Source organism: Copadichromis virginalis, linkage group LG23 (assembly GCF_057382275.1).
Source record: "Copadichromis virginalis isolate Kocher_CV1m ecotype Utaka linkage group LG23, C_Virginalis_male_GT1.1, whole genome shotgun sequence".
Taxonomy (NCBI): domain Eukaryota; kingdom Metazoa; phylum Chordata; class Actinopteri; order Cichliformes; family Cichlidae; genus Copadichromis; species Copadichromis virginalis.
The window spans coordinates 8,278,875-8,298,092 of record NC_140639.1 but is presented as its reverse complement, the minus strand read 5'-3'; the positions used below and the strand labels follow the sequence as shown (position 1 = coordinate 8,298,092).

At 39.5% G+C, this 19,218-nt stretch overlaps 1 protein-coding gene across 2 annotated transcripts; it reads left to right on the top strand.

Annotated features, from left to right (window-relative positions):
- The first annotated feature begins 4,630 nt into the window (after positions 1–4,630).
- On the top strand, positions 4,631–14,499 carry rabggta (Rab geranylgeranyltransferase subunit alpha). Of its 2 annotated transcripts, none has more exons than XM_085448704.1 (17): positions 4,631–4,716; positions 5,693–5,729; positions 5,875–5,985; positions 6,653–6,777; positions 6,881–7,068; positions 7,215–7,472; positions 7,607–7,690; positions 7,787–7,869; positions 9,310–9,405; positions 10,936–11,041; positions 11,129–11,180; positions 11,265–11,353; positions 12,365–12,453; positions 12,555–12,671; positions 12,767–12,880; positions 13,032–13,119; positions 13,786–14,499. In XM_085448704.1, exons 2-17 carry the CDS (start codon positions 5,727–5,729, stop codon positions 13,932–13,934), a joined length of 1,752 nt encoding a protein of 583 aa, XP_085304830.1. In that variant the 5' UTR covers positions 4,631–4,716; positions 5,693–5,726; the 3' UTR covers positions 13,935–14,499. The 2 variants fall into 2 exon arrangements, with proteins under 2 accessions (XP_085304830.1, XP_085304829.1); XM_085448703.1 differs by lacking the exon at positions 4,631–4,716 and adding an exon at positions 5,205–5,366.
- Positions 14,500–19,218: the final 4,719 nt, after the last annotated feature.

Here is a 19,218-nt window from a genome sequence, read left to right as displayed (position 1 = left end):
GGCCCCTTTGGAGGTGGGGTGCCCCCGGCCTCTCGGCCTAGGGCTCGGTCACTCAGGCGCAGCTGGGGGCCGGCGGAGCTCACGGGCGCGTCACTGCAACTCCCCCTGACTTCTGCTCCGCGGCTGCTGGGCGAGCCCTCATCTGGGACTCTCCTCAGCTCTTACTGGGACAGTGGCGCGGCTGCCCCTCTGTTGGTCTTCCATGGTCTCTTGTGTTCTGGGGGCCTCTGGATGTCTGGAGTTTTGATCTCCTCCATACCCGCTTCACACCCTGGAGGACGGGGCTGTGGCCCCCCCACACTCCCTAGCAGATCATTACATGGAGAAACCTTTGGAATGCAAGCATGCTGATCCACACAGGTATGCACACATGGGTATTCACAGACGCGGACTAAAGCTTTCTTGGCTGCTGCCTCAAAGCACACTGTGCGCTGTCTATCTTGCGTGCTGCACAATATCGTTTATTACTTAGTAAATACTGATATCTATGACTAGCTAGTTTATTGTGATGGTGCTTTGTTTTCTCTATTATTATGTTGCTCTTTGTTGTTTGCTGTCTCCTCTGTTTGTTTTTGTTTGTTTGTTTGTTTGTTTTTTTTTCTCCATACAGGTGACCCAGGAGTTTTTTTTTTTTTTTTTTTCTCTCTCTTCCCCCCCCTTCTCACCGTCTCTTCTCCCCTTTGGTTTTCTTTCTTTCTCTCCCCCTCTCTCTCTCATTCATTCCCCCTGTCCTATTTATTAAAAAAAAAAAAAAAATGACAAAGGATGAACTGAAGCTCTGCCATCACGTAATGTCGCATACTGCTGTTTCTGATGTCATTTAGAGAAAAAAAAAAAAAAAAAAAAAAAAAAAAAAAGAAAATGCTAGAGGATATGAGTGACTGTAATAGACACAGTATGGTTATTCAGTAATGATAGCAGTATAGTGTCTGTCACATGTCAAATAACTTGGCTTTAACACAATGTCCAGGTAATTACATCTTACCGAACTCAGAAACGACCACCCCTCACCCCTCAAAATGGACAATATAGACAGAAGTGTATAATCTTACCAGTGACAGAGCATCCTCACTCAGATTATATGCAACATGACATTTTCCCATTTCACTTTGCTCTGACAGCTGTCTTCTTCTCAGTTTCCAGTAATAAGCTACAGGAACTGAGAATAATACTGCTTGGTCAGAAGACTGTTGGGAAGAGTGCAACAGGAAATACTCTCCTGCATAAAGAAGTCTTTGCATCTAGTCAGAATGAACAATGTCAAGTGCAAGAGGAGGAGGTTTCGGGCCGACGAGTTGAGATTTCACTGAGCCCAGTAGGAGTTCATGTTACTCTGTTAGTCATTCCTTTGGACCTGACATTCAGAGACGACATCCACCTGAGAAATGAGGAGAAGTTCAAGAGGAAGTGGCCGAAACAGGAGGAGAGAGCTGGAGTTGATGATGGGGTTCAAGGAAACACTCCCTGAGCTGCAAAATGACATCAAGGAATGTGTGAGACGCATGAAATACAAGTCACTGAGTGAGTATTAAGATGCAAGAATAACAAATCAGGGGTTACTAACTGAAAAATGTCAGTTGAAGTGAGGCTGTGGGTGGGTGTAGAGTGAAGAGGTAATTATTTTGGTACACTGGCTCTATCACTTGTATAGGAGTGCTACGCTGTAGGTCAGAGTGGGATAATTATTAGGGATGGGACTGGAGAACTGGTTCTCTCCTAGTAGTTCAATGCCGCCCAAAGCCCAGCAGCCAGACCCGGAAGTTCAACAGGTAAAAGTAGTGATGTGCATTCAGGCTGTAGGGATATTTGTTGGCGCGTGTTACTGTAGCCTATAGGTTTATATTGTTACCTGGTAATCATGAGACAATGTGTTTCAGGTCATTTTACAGAGAAACGTAAGAGTAATGTTAAACAAATTACTTTCTCCTGGGAGTAATTCAGCAATGTACTGGATTACTTTTGTTTGATTAATGACCCCAAAATCTCGTCACAACAAAGAGGGGAAATACGTCCAGCATGTGCAACATTTGAGCACATAGAATGTAATTAATTTGGACGAATGTATATTCGATTTTTAATGTTGTATGTTATTTTTATATTGTTTTAATCATATGCTTTGATAAGCACCGTCACATGAGTTGCCAATTCCATGTCTACATGCCTTAAAGCCTATGTGCTTATGCTAGAGTGAGTTCCTGAAACAGCAGAGGGAGCTCAAAGTGTGCTAAATTTTGTCCAGGTTGGAAATCACCTCCACAGTGCTCCTGGCCAGTTGTTCTATGCAAGTGCAAATGTTGGCTTAAGCATTATTAGATGTAATGGTGTACACATTTCAGCACTATAAGAGCCAAATCTGCACCTTTATTGATGGCCAGTTCCCTTTGTAGGAGTATTGTAGAACTCAGGGTAATCAGAGCCTAATCATTTCAATTCAGTTAAATAAATCATTTCAGGTATTACATCTGATAAATAAAAGGACCTTCATGTAAACACTATATAATTTCTTGTTTCTTTTTCCCAAGGAGTCACATTGTGAAGATGGTACAAAAGATACTATTAATCCTCACAAACAGTAGTTTATCTGAGATGTATGTTAAAAGCTTTTTACCTTATCATATTCAGCAGTAGTAAATGGCCTGTATTTGTATAGCGCTTTACATGTTCAATCATCCACCCATTGGTGATGGCAAGCTACAGTCACAGCTGCCCTGGGGCGCATTGACAGAGGCGAGGCAGCCGGACTCTGACCACCACCAGTAGGCAACGGGTGAAGTGTCTTGCCCAAGGACACAATGACCGAGACTGTCCGAGCCGGGGCTCGAATCAGCAACCTTCCGATTACAAGACGAACTGCCAACTCTTGACCTACGATCGCTCAGTAGCATTAATAAACATTTAGAGAGAGGTATACCGTTTGTCTTGTCAAGCATATGTTTCATTTTTATTTATTTATTAACTCCATGCTTTGTGTTGGATGTCATGATTCAGTTTAATAGTGATTTTAAAGAGTAGCTGTTTTAGAAAATATTTACATTTTAAAAATGACTCCAATAAATCTTATGATTCTGTATTCCTTGTTAAGGTAAAAAATATAATTGTCTTCATTAATTATTATTAACTGAAAAACTGTGCCAATTCTCAATACTTTTATATTTATGATAATTTTAGCATGTTATGGGATTTTTATTTTTTTTGCTAGAAAAAGTAATTTCAGGAGAAGGTACAACAATGTGGAAAGTTTCTCACTCGATTTAGCAGAAGCTGAGATTAATATCTATCTATCTATCTATCTATCTATCTATCTATCTATCTATCTATCTATCTATCTATCTATCTATCTATCTATCTATCTATCTATCTATCTATCTATCTATCTATCTATCTATCTATCTATCTACCTATCTATCTATCTATCGGTGTATTTTCTTCCCTTATCTTTATAAAAGGAAAGATAAAAATCATCACTTCACTTCCATGCATGCTGGGATTTCCCACAATGAAAATAAAAACAAAGTACAAAGTTGTACAAAGTTATGATTTTCCTTTTTCTATTTTTTGTGTTTAAAACGATACAGATCGTTGTTATGTCCATCAGTTTGTTATGATGGATTTCTTTTTATACTTCTTACAAAATGATAATTAAAAAACACAATTTTACATAATCTCCTCTAGGAATAAAAAAAAGTATTCTGATCCTTTACTTCACCACATTTCACAAAAAACTATCTTGACAGTTAAGTGTGACATGAGAAGCTGTCGGAGTCTCTCCTTATGATAACAAATCAATTTTCCACTCAAGTTGCTATGTCTCTGAAGAATGTCCTAACTTAAAAGGACACATCAAGTCTGTGGCCCTGAAACTATCTTAAGATGTCAGTAATTTTTTCCTTTAAAAATCAATACATGCATAGTTTTCTTTATAGTGCAGGCCATGAACAATTTGGAACAACTTTAAAGAGACACTTTGAGTATATAGAGCTTGTTTCTGGCATTACATTTTAAAAAGGTCATATTCAGGGTTGGTTTCTTATAAATAATGCAAGCGGTATTGCATTGACCTTTCTATCTGAAGAGCCTCTCTGCAAGCCAGTATCAAGAGACATTTTCTGGTAAGTTTAAAAAATGTAAATTTTCTAGTCCTCAAATAAAATGCTCTGCACTCATGACGAACCTTTCAACCTTAGCTACATTCTACAAAGTGCTTTTTAGTATGTTTTGCATTCACCCACTCAGACACTCTGATGCTGCCACACCATGTGCTCGCCCACTATTGAGAGTGAGTTTGATATGATATTGAGACATTTTTAAGAGGTCTTTTTGAGTTACTTTTAAATAGTGAGGAAGACAGTCCTCGCTCACTGGCCACTTTATTACATTAACCTCTTCAACTGCTCGTTAATGCAAATATCAGCCAATCACAGCAGCAACTCAAGTGTATTTAGACATGTAGACCTGATGACCTGCTGAAGTTCAAACCAAGCATCAGAATGGAGACAAAACTGACTGTAGTGACTTTGAATGTTGTATAGTTGTTGGTGACAGGCAGGCTGGTCTAAGTATTTCAGAAACTGCTGATCTACTGAATCTTCCTTCACAACCATTTCTATGGTTACAGAGAATCTTCAAAAAAGAGAGAAACCTTTAAACTAATAAGAGGGGAGCAGTAATGAATAAATAACCACCCATTACAACCAATTTATGAAGAAAAGCATCTCTGTAAGTACAAAATGTAAAACCTTGAACTATGCTAAAGCAGACCACTAAGAACAGTTAAACTGATTCACATTGCTTCACCAACACTGAACAAGGAAAGATTGAAAAAATATTGCCTAGTCTGATGAATCTCAATTTCTGCTGTGACATTTGGATGGTAGAGCCACTGCTGAGTGTCATTAAAATTCTCTCTCTCATAGTGTGTTTTGTCCAGTCTCTTTAAGATCGCTTCTTCCCTTTCTCCTTTCTCTTTCCCTTCACCACCAACCAGTTGAAGGGGATGGTTCTGCCGGTGGTTTCTCCCAGTTACAAAGGGGGTTTCCCTTCCCACCGTCGCAAAGTGCTTGCTCACGGGAGTCGCTCGATTGTTGGGGTTTTCTCCCAAACTGTAGGTTTTTACCTCACAGTAAAGCGCCTTGAGTCGACTTTTGCTGTGAATAAACCTGAATTGAACTGGCCCCTGTAACTCCGCAGCTGTGAGCCGTTTTCGCCACTAGAGGACAACGAAAGCGCGGCGGCTGTGCGAGAGCCTCTCAGTGACGTAGATGTCATGAGACGGAAGTGAAAAAATTGTAGTCGTTAGCACTCCTGATGGTGACATGACAAATCAAACTGCATTCTAAAACACACAATCAGCGTCAGTGAAACACCAGGTATGTATTTAATGGGATAGGTTGTGCTGCGTTCAGTGTACAGCGTTAATGAAGAAGTGTTGTATACCGCCGGTTGTGCTTAATCTGTGCTCGTTTCATTGAACTGAATGAGCCCAGCCCACAACGGAGCTAATTAGCATGCTAAGTTTACATTCAGTGATACTTGTATTCAGTGTTTTGGCATTACTGAGCACTGTATACCTGAATACTGAGAGCTCTTTACGTTAACTTGTTAAAGCTTCTGTGTCAGTCTGTCAGCACTTTGCTTCTGTATGTCATGTGAACATTACTCTGGCCTAAACATGACTGTCACCCCTCATAAACAGATTCTTAAAGAAGCCTCCTTCACTAACAGCAACGATGGTAAGAGATGAGCCATTTACTATACTTGTTCAAATCTAGGCATTTCCAGTGCATGTGGAATTACAGTAGGTCAATTATTTACACATTTAGCCAGCAGAATAAACTGTACTCTGCTGGTATATCCTTCTCTTTTTGCTTTTGACAGCATGGCAGAGTGAAAATTAAAACTACAGCCCAGCAGGAGGAGGAGAAAAGAAAGGAGAGGGAGAAGAAGCTCAAGATATACGTAGCAGCACGTGATGCCTGTTTTTCTAAGGTGGAATATTAAATTTCCCTTATGTTTTAGTAGCAATACTGCAGCATGTCTTTGGGTTAGTGTAGGGGTGTCAAACATAAGACCTGGGGGCCAGAATCAGTCCAGCAAAGACTCCAATGTACTCCACTTGATTACACCAACATTAAGTAATAACTAAACAATTAAATGACAGAAAGGTTTTTCACCTTTTTTTTTCTTTTACAGTGGGTCTTTTAAAAAGGAGAATTTTCTGTAAAGAACAGCAATTTTTTTAAATCATGTACAAAAATTGGGGGAAAAAATCTAAAGATTTTGTTAAAATTCTGCTTCTCTTTATTTATATCTTATGAACTAAATGTGAAGTTACTTCTATACATTGACAGAAATTTGAGTTCCATAGGTGGTTGGTCAGAACAAGGAAAAAACCAATTCAATTTTGTCCACATTTGGATATCAGCCCCCTTTTATCCCTTTCTAAATTTTCATCTGTCTTCTAATGTAGTCATCTTTTAACAGTTGTAAATAGTTAACTAATGGACAGGATTTAAACTTAATGTGATATTCATATGTAAAATTTTTTGTGGCTCAGGTGTGTGTCTTTAACAGATAAAAATGTGTTGTGTTTTTCTCCGCCTGCTTTTCACTCCATGTATTTTCCTCACCCTCCTCACTTTCTCCTGTTTGACAGAGAAATGAGGGTATCTGGGATGATGAGGCTCTTCAGCTCACCCAGCAGCTCCTATCATCCAATCCTGACTTTGCAACCCTGTGGAACTACAGAAGAGAAATCCTAATGCACCTGGAGACTGTGAAGTTAGTACTCACAGATTCATAGTTGAATCCCTTTTTACTGAATGGTAAGTCATTTGCGGTGTCACAGGAGAATGACGATTTTGTTTCCCAATATCCTCTGCAGAGACAAAGATGAAGTGCAGAAGATTTACGAGGCTGAGCTGTCGTTTACTGAGTCTTGCCTGAAAGTGAACCCAAAATCTTATGGCAGCTGGCACCACCGAGGTTGGGTCTCCGCCCGTTTGCCTCGACCGGACTGGGCCAGGGAGCTGACTCTGTGTGATCGCTGCTTGAGCCTGGATGACCGCAACTGTGAGTGGGAGAAAAAAATAAAAAGGAGCTGAATGTTAAAGATGTGTAATAATGCATTTTTTAAAAGTAATCGATCTAAACCTTGTCCTTCACTACATTATTTTTACTCATGTTTCTGGCACGTTCTGTGTTTCTGTCTTGCCCAGTCCATTGCTGGGATTACCGCCGAATGGTTGTAAAGATGTCTGGCGTGCCTGTAGATCAGGAATTGGCATTTACTGATCGTCTTATTGGCTCCAACTTTTCCAACTACTCCAGCTGGCACTACCGTAGCACCCTTCTGCCTCTGCTTCACCCAGAGTCTCCAGAGCCCCCTTCACCATGCCGTGAGCCTCCGCAGTCCTCCCCCCCACCTTCTCCTCAAACCCATTCCCATCGGGTCTGTGAAGAGCAACTACTAAAAGGTAAACTGCAGTTCCCAATAGCAACTGATAGGGGGCAGTGTAAGTCTTTATTATCCTTAAGTAAAAGGTGTTATTTTGCAAATGAAGTCAGATTGTATATTCTATTACAGTGAAATTGTATTAACTACTTTCAGAATATGAGCTTGTACAGAACGCTTTCTTCACTGACCCTAATGACCAGAGCGCGTGGTTTTACTATCGCTGGCTGTTAGGCAGAGGTATGTCTATTGGTCGTAGTGTCTGTAAGTATGAACGAGAATACATTTCAGCTTTGCTGTGCTTTGTAAATCACAAGTTCTTTGTCTTTTTAACAGCGGAGCGTGAAGAGATGATAAGCTGTGTGTATGTGAATCGGGATGAGGAGAGAGTGGCTGTGGCCTTCTCCAGGCCTGTGAATGTCAGTATCTCCACTTTTTCTTCACTTAGAAAATGCTGTAATGGAATTCAGGATGAGCTGTTCTTTATTTTATTTTTTTAATAAGGTGACCTAAATAAATACCCTGGCATTTTAGGGTTCATTGTCCTAAAGAAATTAAATGTGACAATATTCTAAAGTAGACTTGCAGATACATTTTTTTCACATAAGTACTTTAATTTGTCCTTTTAGAAAATTATATACTCTTTTTTTTATTTTTTATTTTTTTTAGTTAGTTAGATGTTGTAGATTTGTGATATGTAAGGGTATGAATATGCACTCACCATCTACTTCTTTAGCTACACCTTGTTAGTACTTTTTCCTCCAGAATTCCCTTAAGCCTTTATGACACATTCAAAAAGGTGCTGGAAGCACCTTCTCAAAGATTTAGGTCTAAAGAAGTCTATAGAGTTGCTGCAGATTTTCTGGCCACTCGTCAGTGATATGAATCTCCCGTTTCCTCACGTCTCAAAAGTTGTTTTGGTCTGAGATGTGACTGTGGAGGCCATTTCAGTACAGCGAGCCTCCTGTCATCTTCAGGAAAACAGTTTGAGATGATTTCAACTTCATGATACGGTGCGTTATGTTGGTGCAAGCAACCATCACAAGATGGGTACACTGTGGACATGATGGGACGAACTCAGGTGTTTAACAATGTTCCTTTCCACTAAGGGATCCAAGGTGTGCCAAGGAAATGCCCCCCAAACCATTACATCACCATTACCAACCTGCACTGTTGGTACAAGGCAGAATGGATTTGTGATTTCATGTTGTTTATGCCAAATTTGAACCTATCATATGAATATTGTAGCATATATCAAGACTCATTAGACCAGGCATGTTTTTTATTTGCCACTTGTCTAACTTTGGTGAGTCTTTGCAAATTAACGTTGCCTTTGTATCAACTTGAAGCTGTCTGAATTTTCTATTTTTGAGACCATTCACTACGAACTCTAGAGATGGCTGTGCAGGAAAATCCCAGTGGACCATTTCTTTTTGAAAGACTTACACCAGGCCGTCTTGCACCAACAACTTTGGTACTCAAATAGGTGTCACTTAAAAACACGTTTCAATTTTAACTTATGGTCTTGACCATGTCTACATGCAGTGAATTGCTGCCTTGTGATTGGCTGATTAGATGTTAGCTAAAAAAGCAACTAAGCAGGTGTACCTGATGAAGTGACTGGAGAGTGTAGATTTAGGTATTCATGATGTGCATATAATCATGTGCAAAGTGGAGTTTGTGTGTGAGCAAGAAAAGAGTTTTCCTCTGCTGTCATGGAGACTGTGACAGTTTTGGAAAAGTGAAGACTGGTAAGATGTGTCTGACCAGTTTTTTGTTGTTTTTTTTTAAACAAAGTTGCCTTCATATGGTACCCTGTCTATTCTTGGTGAACGTTCTCCCTGCTTTTGTCCTGTCAGGCGCAGTCAGTCGGCTTGTTCCTCGTCCTTGACGGTCAGCCCCAGAGAGTGGAGTGGAGGAGTGTCCATCCGCGCTTTAAACAGAGCCCTGTCTGGGTATCCTTTTCCATTGTGACTTAAAACTGACAGGTTACCCCTGCAGAGAATAAGAATACTTTTCCTGGTGTGCTGCTGATTGAACAGCATACTGGTTTAGCATTCTGCTCTTATCATTCTGCACGTACCTCATGCTGCTAAGACTCTGTGGTATGTGCATCAAGAGAAAAGGTTTCATCATGAAACTTTGATCAGTGCACTGCAGTGGAATGTTATGTTGGCTTTAGCACACTAGTGAAGGGAGTTCCTTGTCAGAGTGCTTGTCAGAGTTTAGTAATACATGACATCATGTTTAGACTGACTATTAAAGTTGATAGCTGAAGTTAATACTTTTGGAAAGAGTATCTCTAAGATTAGCTTTGTTTCTGACCTCAGAGGCCAAGCTAACAAGATGGAAAAATGGTTAAAACTCCAACTGTATTAGTATGTAGAACAACTTCATTGCTTTATGGTTCATTGGCACTAGAGTAAAACTAGGATGGCAACCTCCTGGCGACTGGGAAAAATTGGTGGTTGCCTGGGATTTATTCAATACCAACTGGTTGCCTAGAGGTTAAATGTCAAGCAGCTTTAACCTTGCACAGGTTTGCTTGATGTGAGGCAACCTTATTTATAGTTTTAGTACCACAACAGGTCACATTGTAAATGCCAATGTGAACCAATTCAATCACAAACTGTTAGCAGACTCATTCCATCTTATTACCACTTTATCACTTATATATATTTTTTGAAGATGGCAGCTGACAACAAGCAGTCACAGACCACCTCTGTCTTGTCTCAGTCTCAAACTACTGGTTTTCCTTGTGTGACTGTAGAGTTACCTTTACATTTGGGTGAAGAGTAGGGAAAAAGCAAATACCAGTACCATACAAATTGATACATGTTTCCCGGTAAGCAGTTAAAAGCAATGGGAGTGGCATATAAGGAGAAAAACTTTGGAGTAATAATCAGGATTTTCTTCTAAGTGTGCAGTATGTAACACATTGGTCGTAAGCAATGTGTAAGTGGGCACACTTAACACTGTCTTCATAGGGTGATGGCATTTGCACAGTAGTCATGGAAATGACCCTCATTGATATGCAAGCTCAGTAATTAGTAAAATGTCCTCGATATCTGTCATTCACATCCATATTCATTCACAGTTCCACGTGAATATTTTATTTTTTAAACCAGATGCAGTCATTCGCTCAGAAACAGGAGTCTTCTTTACCTTAGGCTGCTTCTCTCTTTGGTATATTCTAAAATGTTTTGTCTGAAACAAAGTGCTCAGTGCTCTTTGTAAATCTAAATGAACTTATTAAAGCCTCAATAAAGTTTGGAGATTTAATATTTTAGTCATAATGCCTAGCTCTACCAGGTTGCCGTATTGGCCCTGGAAATCAGCCATGGACTTAGTATGCACACTCACACTGTGGGCCTGCGCGGGTTTGCTTTAAAGTGACTAATTTATGTTCAAATCAAATACTTCCGTTTCACTTTTGGAATACATAATTCATGTTTGGAGGTTTTCTCTCCTTAGCAAAGGCTTAGATATGCAATCTGCCTCCTGGAACGATTAGCGACATCACCAATGAACGCAACCTGACTGTGCACTGGACTGAAAAACACACTCATAGGGACTGTGCTCTCTACACAGGTGACACATATACATATCTACCATGTTGTGTTCTTTGAAAGGCAGGATGATGACCTTCATGACACTGTGAACATTTAACTTTCGTAGGTCGAACTGAGAGTTGGTGTAGGGACTCTGCTACAGATCAGGAACTTTTCAGGTACTTTTGTTTTTGGAACAACTGAAACATTTTGTAGTTGGCCTTCTTTAGGGATTAGGAACTAGATATGGTCTTTTTTTGCAGGAGCGAACTTTCAGTAGAAAAGACTTCTGTGCTACAGTCGGAGCTACAGTCGGTCAAGCAGCTACAAGAATTGGAGCCACTCAATAAATGTAAGTGCTTTTTCTTGTATGTTACAGGGTTTACAGGAAATCACCAGCTTCGCACAGAAACAGATCTGTGGCTCTTTTTTTACAATGTGTGCATGTGTATGAATTTTGTAAAACTCAGCAAAGCCTCGATTCAGACAGGCCACAAAGTTGAGCTCAGCCCACAATCAGCTGATAACAGGTGATCTAAAACAGGAGCCCATATCAGCTGAGACCAGCTGAGAAATATCACATAAAGTGTGCTATTTTAGGTGTTTTAGCCTGCCTACCCTTGCTGCTTGTTCTTCAAGCTGCTTTGCGACCTGCATTCACCCCTCTTTTTCACGCTGTGCCCTACTTATGCAGCCTTTATGTCCTTGTGCTTGCAGAAGCGATCCCCTGCCTCAGGCTTTTCATGTATGCGTGCAGAATGACAGATCAGAGCAGAACAATAATGCTAAATGTAAATCTGATTCCTGCATAATTAAGAATATGGCTTTGTTGTTGTTTTTAAGTACTAATCTCTTGAGTAATTGTTCTCTAAAAGAAGTGGAGCCCACTGGTAGGGCATAGAGACACTACTTGGGCTGACCCTGGGGAAAACTATGGAGTGAAACTAACTAAAATAAATATGATTTGCAGGAAAAACACACAAGCAAATGTTTGCTGATGCTATCTGGTTGACCTTTACGTCACTAAAGTCAATTTCTATCCATTTGTGTTGTCATTGATAAAAAATTGTGGGGTGTGAGTATTTTTTTCAGCTTCTGAAATGGAGAATCTTTAAGAATCTCTGGCCTATAAACATAATTACATAATACATTAGCATTATAACTGTGTGCAATGTGGTTGCGAAACTTTGCAGGTGTGTAGTTGACATTTTCATGAAAGGCAGCTTTGATGATGGGAGTTAAGGAACGTATTGGTGAGATGGTGTGCTTGTTCCCATTACAAGATTAGGTTGAGTATTGAAGTTTGATGTTGCTGGTGATAAAGGTCTTATACAACCACTGACTGCTAGCTTTGCCTCGGCAGGGTGCTTACTGACCATTATTCTCCTGATGAGGGCACTAGACCCTCTGGGATACGAACAGGAGATGCTTGCTCATTTTAGAACACTCAAAGTGAGTATAAACCACATACAGTACAGTATATGGGACTGGCAATAAATGCATTTGTCTACAATGCAGTCAGCAATCACTAATTCAATGGCTTCATTCACTAGGAAGTGGATTCCATGCGCTCTGCATATTACAGTGACCTGTGCAGCAAGTTTATGATTGAAAACACCATCCTGAAAATGGAGTATGCTGAAGTGCGCGTCTTCAGCATTTCTGACAAGGTTGGGTCAGAATAACAAGACATCAGATTTCCCTGAAACCTTTTTTGCTGATTAGGGAGGTGCTTAAATTTGATTTCTTTTTTTCTTTGTAACAGAACCTGACCACTTTATGCCACCTGGACCAGCTGTTGTTGGTTACCCATATCAATCTGTCCTCTAATCACCTGCAGCGGCTGCCTCCTCAGTTTGCCATGTTGCAGTGTCTCGAGGTGATGAAGCTGCAATTGAAATCCAATTTGCTCTCCTGCATGGACAGTGATTTTTTTCCTCTTTTGTGTCTGCACCAATAGATTAGAAAAGGAAAGACAGATATTGATGAAATTCTTCTCCTGCAATTCAATGACTTCTTCATATTTGCAGGTCTTGGAGGCTGATAACAACGCCATAGAAAACCTGGAGGGAGTTTATCACCTTCCCAAACTGGAGGAAGTCCTCTTGAAAAACAACAGTATCCTTAAGTTAGTAGTGTGTTCTGGATCTCCAGTCATCCTTCAGAATTAGTGTCATAGGGATCAGTTTATATTGTCTGTTTGTCTTTTCACAGGGAACTAGTGACTCAAGAAATGCGTTAATCAGTTCTGAGTGGCTCAGTGCTTCAAAACAATCCTGTAAAGAGTGCGAACAGCTGATGTAAAAGACACGCTACGCACTAAGATTGTGTTTACAGCATTTAGAAAATTGCACTTTTAACAAGACTCTTCAGCTCAATACATGAATAATTTATTTTACCTACGTCTGAATCGATCGGGTAAATAAAAACAGCACCGCAATTTCACCGAACAAACAGCATCATTAAGAAGCGAAGAAACATTTAACAACACATCATCACCACAGACTCCCTCCTCTTCATGCTTCACTTCCCCTGCTACACTTGGGAGGAATTAATGTGATTTGCAGGTTATGATGAGGATAGTTACTGTTTTTCTTTTTTTCCTCTGGCAATCACAGTTGCTATTTTTAGAAAAATGAATTTATATCTCAGTGTCATATTTGTCATTTAGATCTTACTTTTTACACCGGTGCTTGGAATATGTGCATCAGAGCTCATGTTATTCATTGTTACTGATGTTACCACAGCACACTGCAAGGGATTTTCATTAACTCAAACATGCAGAAATCTCTACATTGGCAGATCTTCAGACGTTGGCATCCTGCCCCAAGCTGAAACGCCTTGACCTCCGTGGAAACCCCGTCACTCAAATGGCCAATGTCGAGTCGGAGTTAGCCGAACTGCTGCCCTCAGTCACAGACCTCCTGCTCTGATCCAACGCAGGGCAGGAATCACTGCCATCTTTGTTCTGTCGTTCAGTTGTCCTTCACGTTCTGAGCTGTTTTTGGTGGTGAGTGGGTGTCATCTTGTGACTGTGTCTGTTCCACCTGTTTTGGAAAAATGTCAGTCACAGTGAACCCTGTTGGTCTGAAAGCCTCATACTTCGGAGCAAATGTCAGAACCCTCTCTAGCATCTTCAGCAAAAAGTCAACATTTCTGTGTGTGTGTGTGTGTGTATGAGTGAGTGCGTAATAACCAATGTTGCATTTCTTTGTTTGTGTGTGTGTACAAATGTCTTTAATGCAACAGACCAGTGCATGCAGAAACATTAATAATGAAGTAAACTAATTATGGATTGGCAGCGATGATGGCTTATTGCTTCCAAAAGTTTAATGGCTGACTTTAAAGAAAACGTTATACTGGGTGATCAGAGTATTGCATCACTCTCTACAGATTTTTTTTAAGGTCGGTTAATGCATTTGATTTATGACATTATACTGTTGCACAGTAAGTCACAGATCCAGTAATAAACAGCACACATTGTGTCACTGCCTTCCAGTAAGCCTCTTGTGACTTTTTTCCACTGAAAGAAAAATGCATGCCTTAAAGTAAAGGTTCATAATGGTTAACTCACATTTTGATCTTAACTGTCTCATTTCTGTAATACTGGTGAGGATGTGGTGGAGCTCAACTACAATGTAAAGTACCAGCCAGACTTTCTTGGTCTTGAACAGTAGTTCGATAATGCAGTTTGGCAGGTATACAACAACATTTTTGCTCCACCAAGGTGATTTCAAAAACATTATTAAATGAAAGCTTGTGTTATATATATCAGGATGGTGTGTAGGGTATCCCTAAAGATTTTTTGTAAAGAATGAAGAAGTGGGAAGCTTAAAAAACATCTACAGTGAAGAGTATATGAAAGTCATGTCCTTAAGAAATATCCAAAAATCCAGCAAAGACCTGACACAGGAGAGGTGCATCTGGCCTTTAGTTGATTCATCTACTGTGTGCTGAAGTCAATCACACAAGAAATGGATTGAGAATAGCTGGTAGCAGGTCTTAAGGAGTGATGAATAAAAAATTTGGACTCACAAGTTTTTGTCAGTATATACACAGGACGCCAGGAAATAGGTATAAGGGTGTGTCTACCGTCTGTAAATCATGGTGGAGGTTCTGTTATGGGGCTGAATTTCAGCCAGTGGCTGAAAAGCACAGTTGATTGAATTATGAATGCAGATAAGTATAGTCAGATTTTGAGCCACCATGCAAAAAAGCATCTATTTGGCGACGACTTCATTAATAACGGTGATCTCAAACACACTGCCAAAGCAGTAGACTCATACCCAGGGCACAGGCAAGTATTAAAGCAGTATGGGATCATTTTAACAGGAATTGGGGGGAAAAGTCAGCCAACATCCCAAAAAAGAGCGTTAAATGTCTTTCAAGACAAAAAAAAAAGTACTTACTCTAAACTCCCGAAATCTTCATTTTAAAGCCTTGGTGTTTAGTTTTTCTTTTTTACCCAGATGTGGCCATATTTAGGAGCAGTATTTATTAATTATAAACTGCCAGGTGCATAGTGGAAATGACCATACAAAAGAAATATCCGACTCACTGGAACTGGAGCAAAGACTTTTTAGATGTGCTGTACTTGGGTTGTGCATGTTATTTGTCAGTTAACTCTATTACAGAAGCTTTGAAATGCACCACAGGTATAGAACGTTCAGTTCTGTGACTCCAATTAGCAAAGGTGACAGGGTGCAGAAAGGGTTGGGCTTCAGCTGCCAGTGCTGCCACACCTGTCAGTCAAGGTGGCCAAGGCTAACTTTAAGTCTAAACTAAATGAAAGCAGGTGGATTATAAAAAACAGAGAAAATAGCTATAGAGACCAAAACAGTTGTATTTGTCCTCTTGTTTAATTGTTTTACTTGGCTGCAAATATATTTTTTCTAATGTAAAGCTGGGCACTTAAACATAGAGTCTATATTATTCTTGGATGAACTTCAAATCCAGAAGCACCTAAATTTCACACCCAACTGGAGGTCTGAGCAATCTTTAGGAAAATTAAGTAGATATTATACTCCTTCCATTGATCATTTTTTTCTTTTTGAGTAGGCTTATATGACAGGCCTGAAAAAATATGTATCTACTTTTATGTATGATTCCAAACTCAGGTGTGCCAGAGCGACTAGCAGTGTGTCACCCGGTCCACCCTTAACTGATGCCACCTTCATTGTTCATTCGTTTGCCTTTTCGAGTGAAGAGCTGGGATTTTGCAACACATCAGGTTTGTTTGACTGTGATGTCATTTTTAAGAAGGAATTGCATTAGGCGAAAACTTTTCTTTGGGAGTGTCTAAAAACAATAAAAGAAGCTGAGAAAAAATTAGAAACATGGCACACCTTTGTACTGAAAGAAATGTTTGTCATAGTCACTGTCAGCCTGGCACCTCTTGAAGGTTATGCTGCACTCAAAAAGCTGTAAGGAGTTTTAGGCATTCAAGCTGTGATTGTAACTTACAATGCAACTGTTCTTTCCCCCTGGCAGCTGTCTCTGAATTGGCTAAGAAGTATAGACAAGATACGTATATAGCTGCACATTATGCCTACTTGACATTAATTGTTACATGTACGGGCTTTTAAAGTTAGGTTTAGGGCAAGGTTGTGCTGCTAGTTTACCTCCGCTACTAGTTACCTTAAGAGGGCATTTCAAGACCCTTACCAAATTAGTATGTAATGTGAAAGTGTGTCTGGGCAAAGTCAAAGACAGTTATGGTTTCAGAAATTCTTCAGAAACTGAACATGTTGTGTGTTTTTGGATATTTCTTAAGGACATGACTTTCATATACTCTTCACTGTGTGTCTATTTTATATAGGAGAGAGCTGACAGAGTTCAAAGAGGACTTTAATTCTTGGCCTTGGCAACAGTGAAATAGTAAAACAGCATAAAGTCATTATGTATGGTACACATAAGGAACAGATTTCATACAGAAGCACACGTTTTCTTATCATTTCTTTAAATACACAGACTAGTTGTTTGGTGTTTTTAATATAAATTTAATGTTTATTACTGTTGATTTCATATTCTTATTTATAAATGGTATTACAACAATTTTTTATGATAGTGGCGAGGATAGGCTTTAATCGTTGTAATGGTAGTACATGTATCTAAGTCCGAAAAGGTCCAAAATTCTTATCCCGTTTTCACCTTCAAAAATATAGGTAAAGTTTTCCAGCATGTGAGATCATCTTCTACCGTTTTAAGAAGACAAATGTATTTTACCTGTACCCAGTCTGAGAGATCTATACCTAAATATCTAATGTTACCTGACTGTAGTGAAGTGGTGAAGGTGTTCTGAAAATTACAACTTAGAGGCAGAAGTTAATTGAAATTCACAACTAAGCATTCAGACCACGAGTCTGCTTCCTAAAACTGACTGACGGGGTATCAAAAAATGAAATAAAAAAAAAAATAATAATAATAATAAAAATGAAGAAAAACACACTCTCCCTGGTCTCTGAAACATTAATTAAGGATTAATCATCCATTTATTATTGTCACATAGGTTATGCATATGGTTCAAATAGATCTGCAGTTGAAAATTTATGAGCAAATTCTCATCCTGGGTCAAAATTAACCTGGACCATATGCAGGCATCAAATATGAACACTATGTAAGGGTTATAACGGTGTTATGTTTTCATCTTCATGTAAACAATTCTGCAGTCATACAATGATGTCACAAGCTGTTAACATGAGCATTTTTCCATGCCTTAAAGCTAATCAAGATAATAATCATCACATCATTTGTCAGTCTTGTTATTATTAATCTGCTGAGCAACATGAAAAGTTGGAAATCAATGAATAACCCCCCGCCCCCAATGTAAACTCCTGAAAGGAAGGTTTTGGGAGCCTCTTGAATCGACTGATCATCTCAAGATCTACTTTAGCACGGCAAAGAAGTTTCTGCTTTGCCTGTAATGCTATGCTAAATGCCTTTCACTGGTAAAGTACTTTTAAAGCTTAACAGTCCAAAGTGCTTTAGAGTGTGTTTCTCATTCAACCTTTTACACCCACACATTGTCATAAAGCAGTAATGGCTGCAGAGATTTCAGGGGGTCCACCATCTTACCCAAGGTCATCTTGGGATGTGGAGGGGACTAAATTACCAGTGCTTTGTTTACTGGACCCTGTAGCATCTGAACCACAGTCGGTAACATTTTCCACACTATGTATAGTGAAGTCTTCTCTGTTTATTGAATTCTTGTATCCAGTGGTATCAGGAAGAATATTGTTACATGACTTTCATTGGGGTTTTACGCTTCATTAATTGCTCTCTTAATAGGATTAGGCTTTATTCAGCATTCATTTACCTATCAATCAGTGAAAACCAACTCAACCAGTCAGTGGTCATGTCTGTTGCATAAAAGTGAGTGGGCATCCACTCCCTTCCGGTTCACATATTCCTCGAAGCAGGCATCCCACATGTGCCATCAGGTAGGTCAAAGGTTTTCAGATCATGCCACTTTGCTGAAGGATGGGTTTTTGTCATGTGTCAAAGCAGAAAATGTCATCTTTTTTATTGTGCATTCATCTTTATATAAAGAATTCTTTACTTTACTGGAACAGCTAATCACGTTAAATATAACGGGGTACAGAGTTTGTAACTTTAACTGTCCAAAACAAGCAAAAAGTCCCAAAACATTCGTCCAGCTTTCTCCTCTTATCCAATTCATGGTCACGAGGGTGTCAGCTGCCATAGAGGAAGAGGGCTGTCGCAGGGTCAACAACACAGAGAACCATTCAAACTTCTTCTTAACTTATTCATTTTCCATATGTTAAAAAACAATGAACTTTTTAACATAATTAAGATGAAAAATACTAAAGAGAACAAGAAACTAGCTCAGTTTCTCAAACTGTCATATTTTCCAATAGTGGAAAAATTTTTAAGTGGATGTTTGATTTCACCTGCTCTGACGTTGGCTTCTGGTTAAACATTTGACATGATTGATGCTAGTGCAGCAGGGAGGTGTGTCCTCACTGTCTTACTGAGGATTAACCTGTTTTGTGTGAAAGTGGGAGAGGCACAGGTGAAAATTTGTTACTAACTAAAATCGTTGAAACAGGAGACAGTGTCAGTTTTTGCATAACTTATCCGATATAGTTCATACCAAGAGTGACAAGAAAAATTTATTTTCTCTCGTAATATTTAAAAGGCTGCTTGTGCCATGCCTAAATAATTTCTGTTGTTGCTTCAGCGTCTGGAGAAATATCT

Excerpts from the sequence above, each read along its gene's own strand:
- rabggta (XM_085448704.1), top strand. Across the intron at positions 7,870-9,309 it reads CCTTCTCCAGGCCTGTGAAT|GCGCAGTCAGTCGGCTTGTT; the intron begins GTCAGTATCTCC and ends TTGTCCTGTCAG. Across the intron at positions 9,406-10,935 it reads TTAAACAGAGCCCTGTCTGG|ATATGCAATCTGCCTCCTGG; the intron begins GTATCCTTTTCC and ends GCAAAGGCTTAG.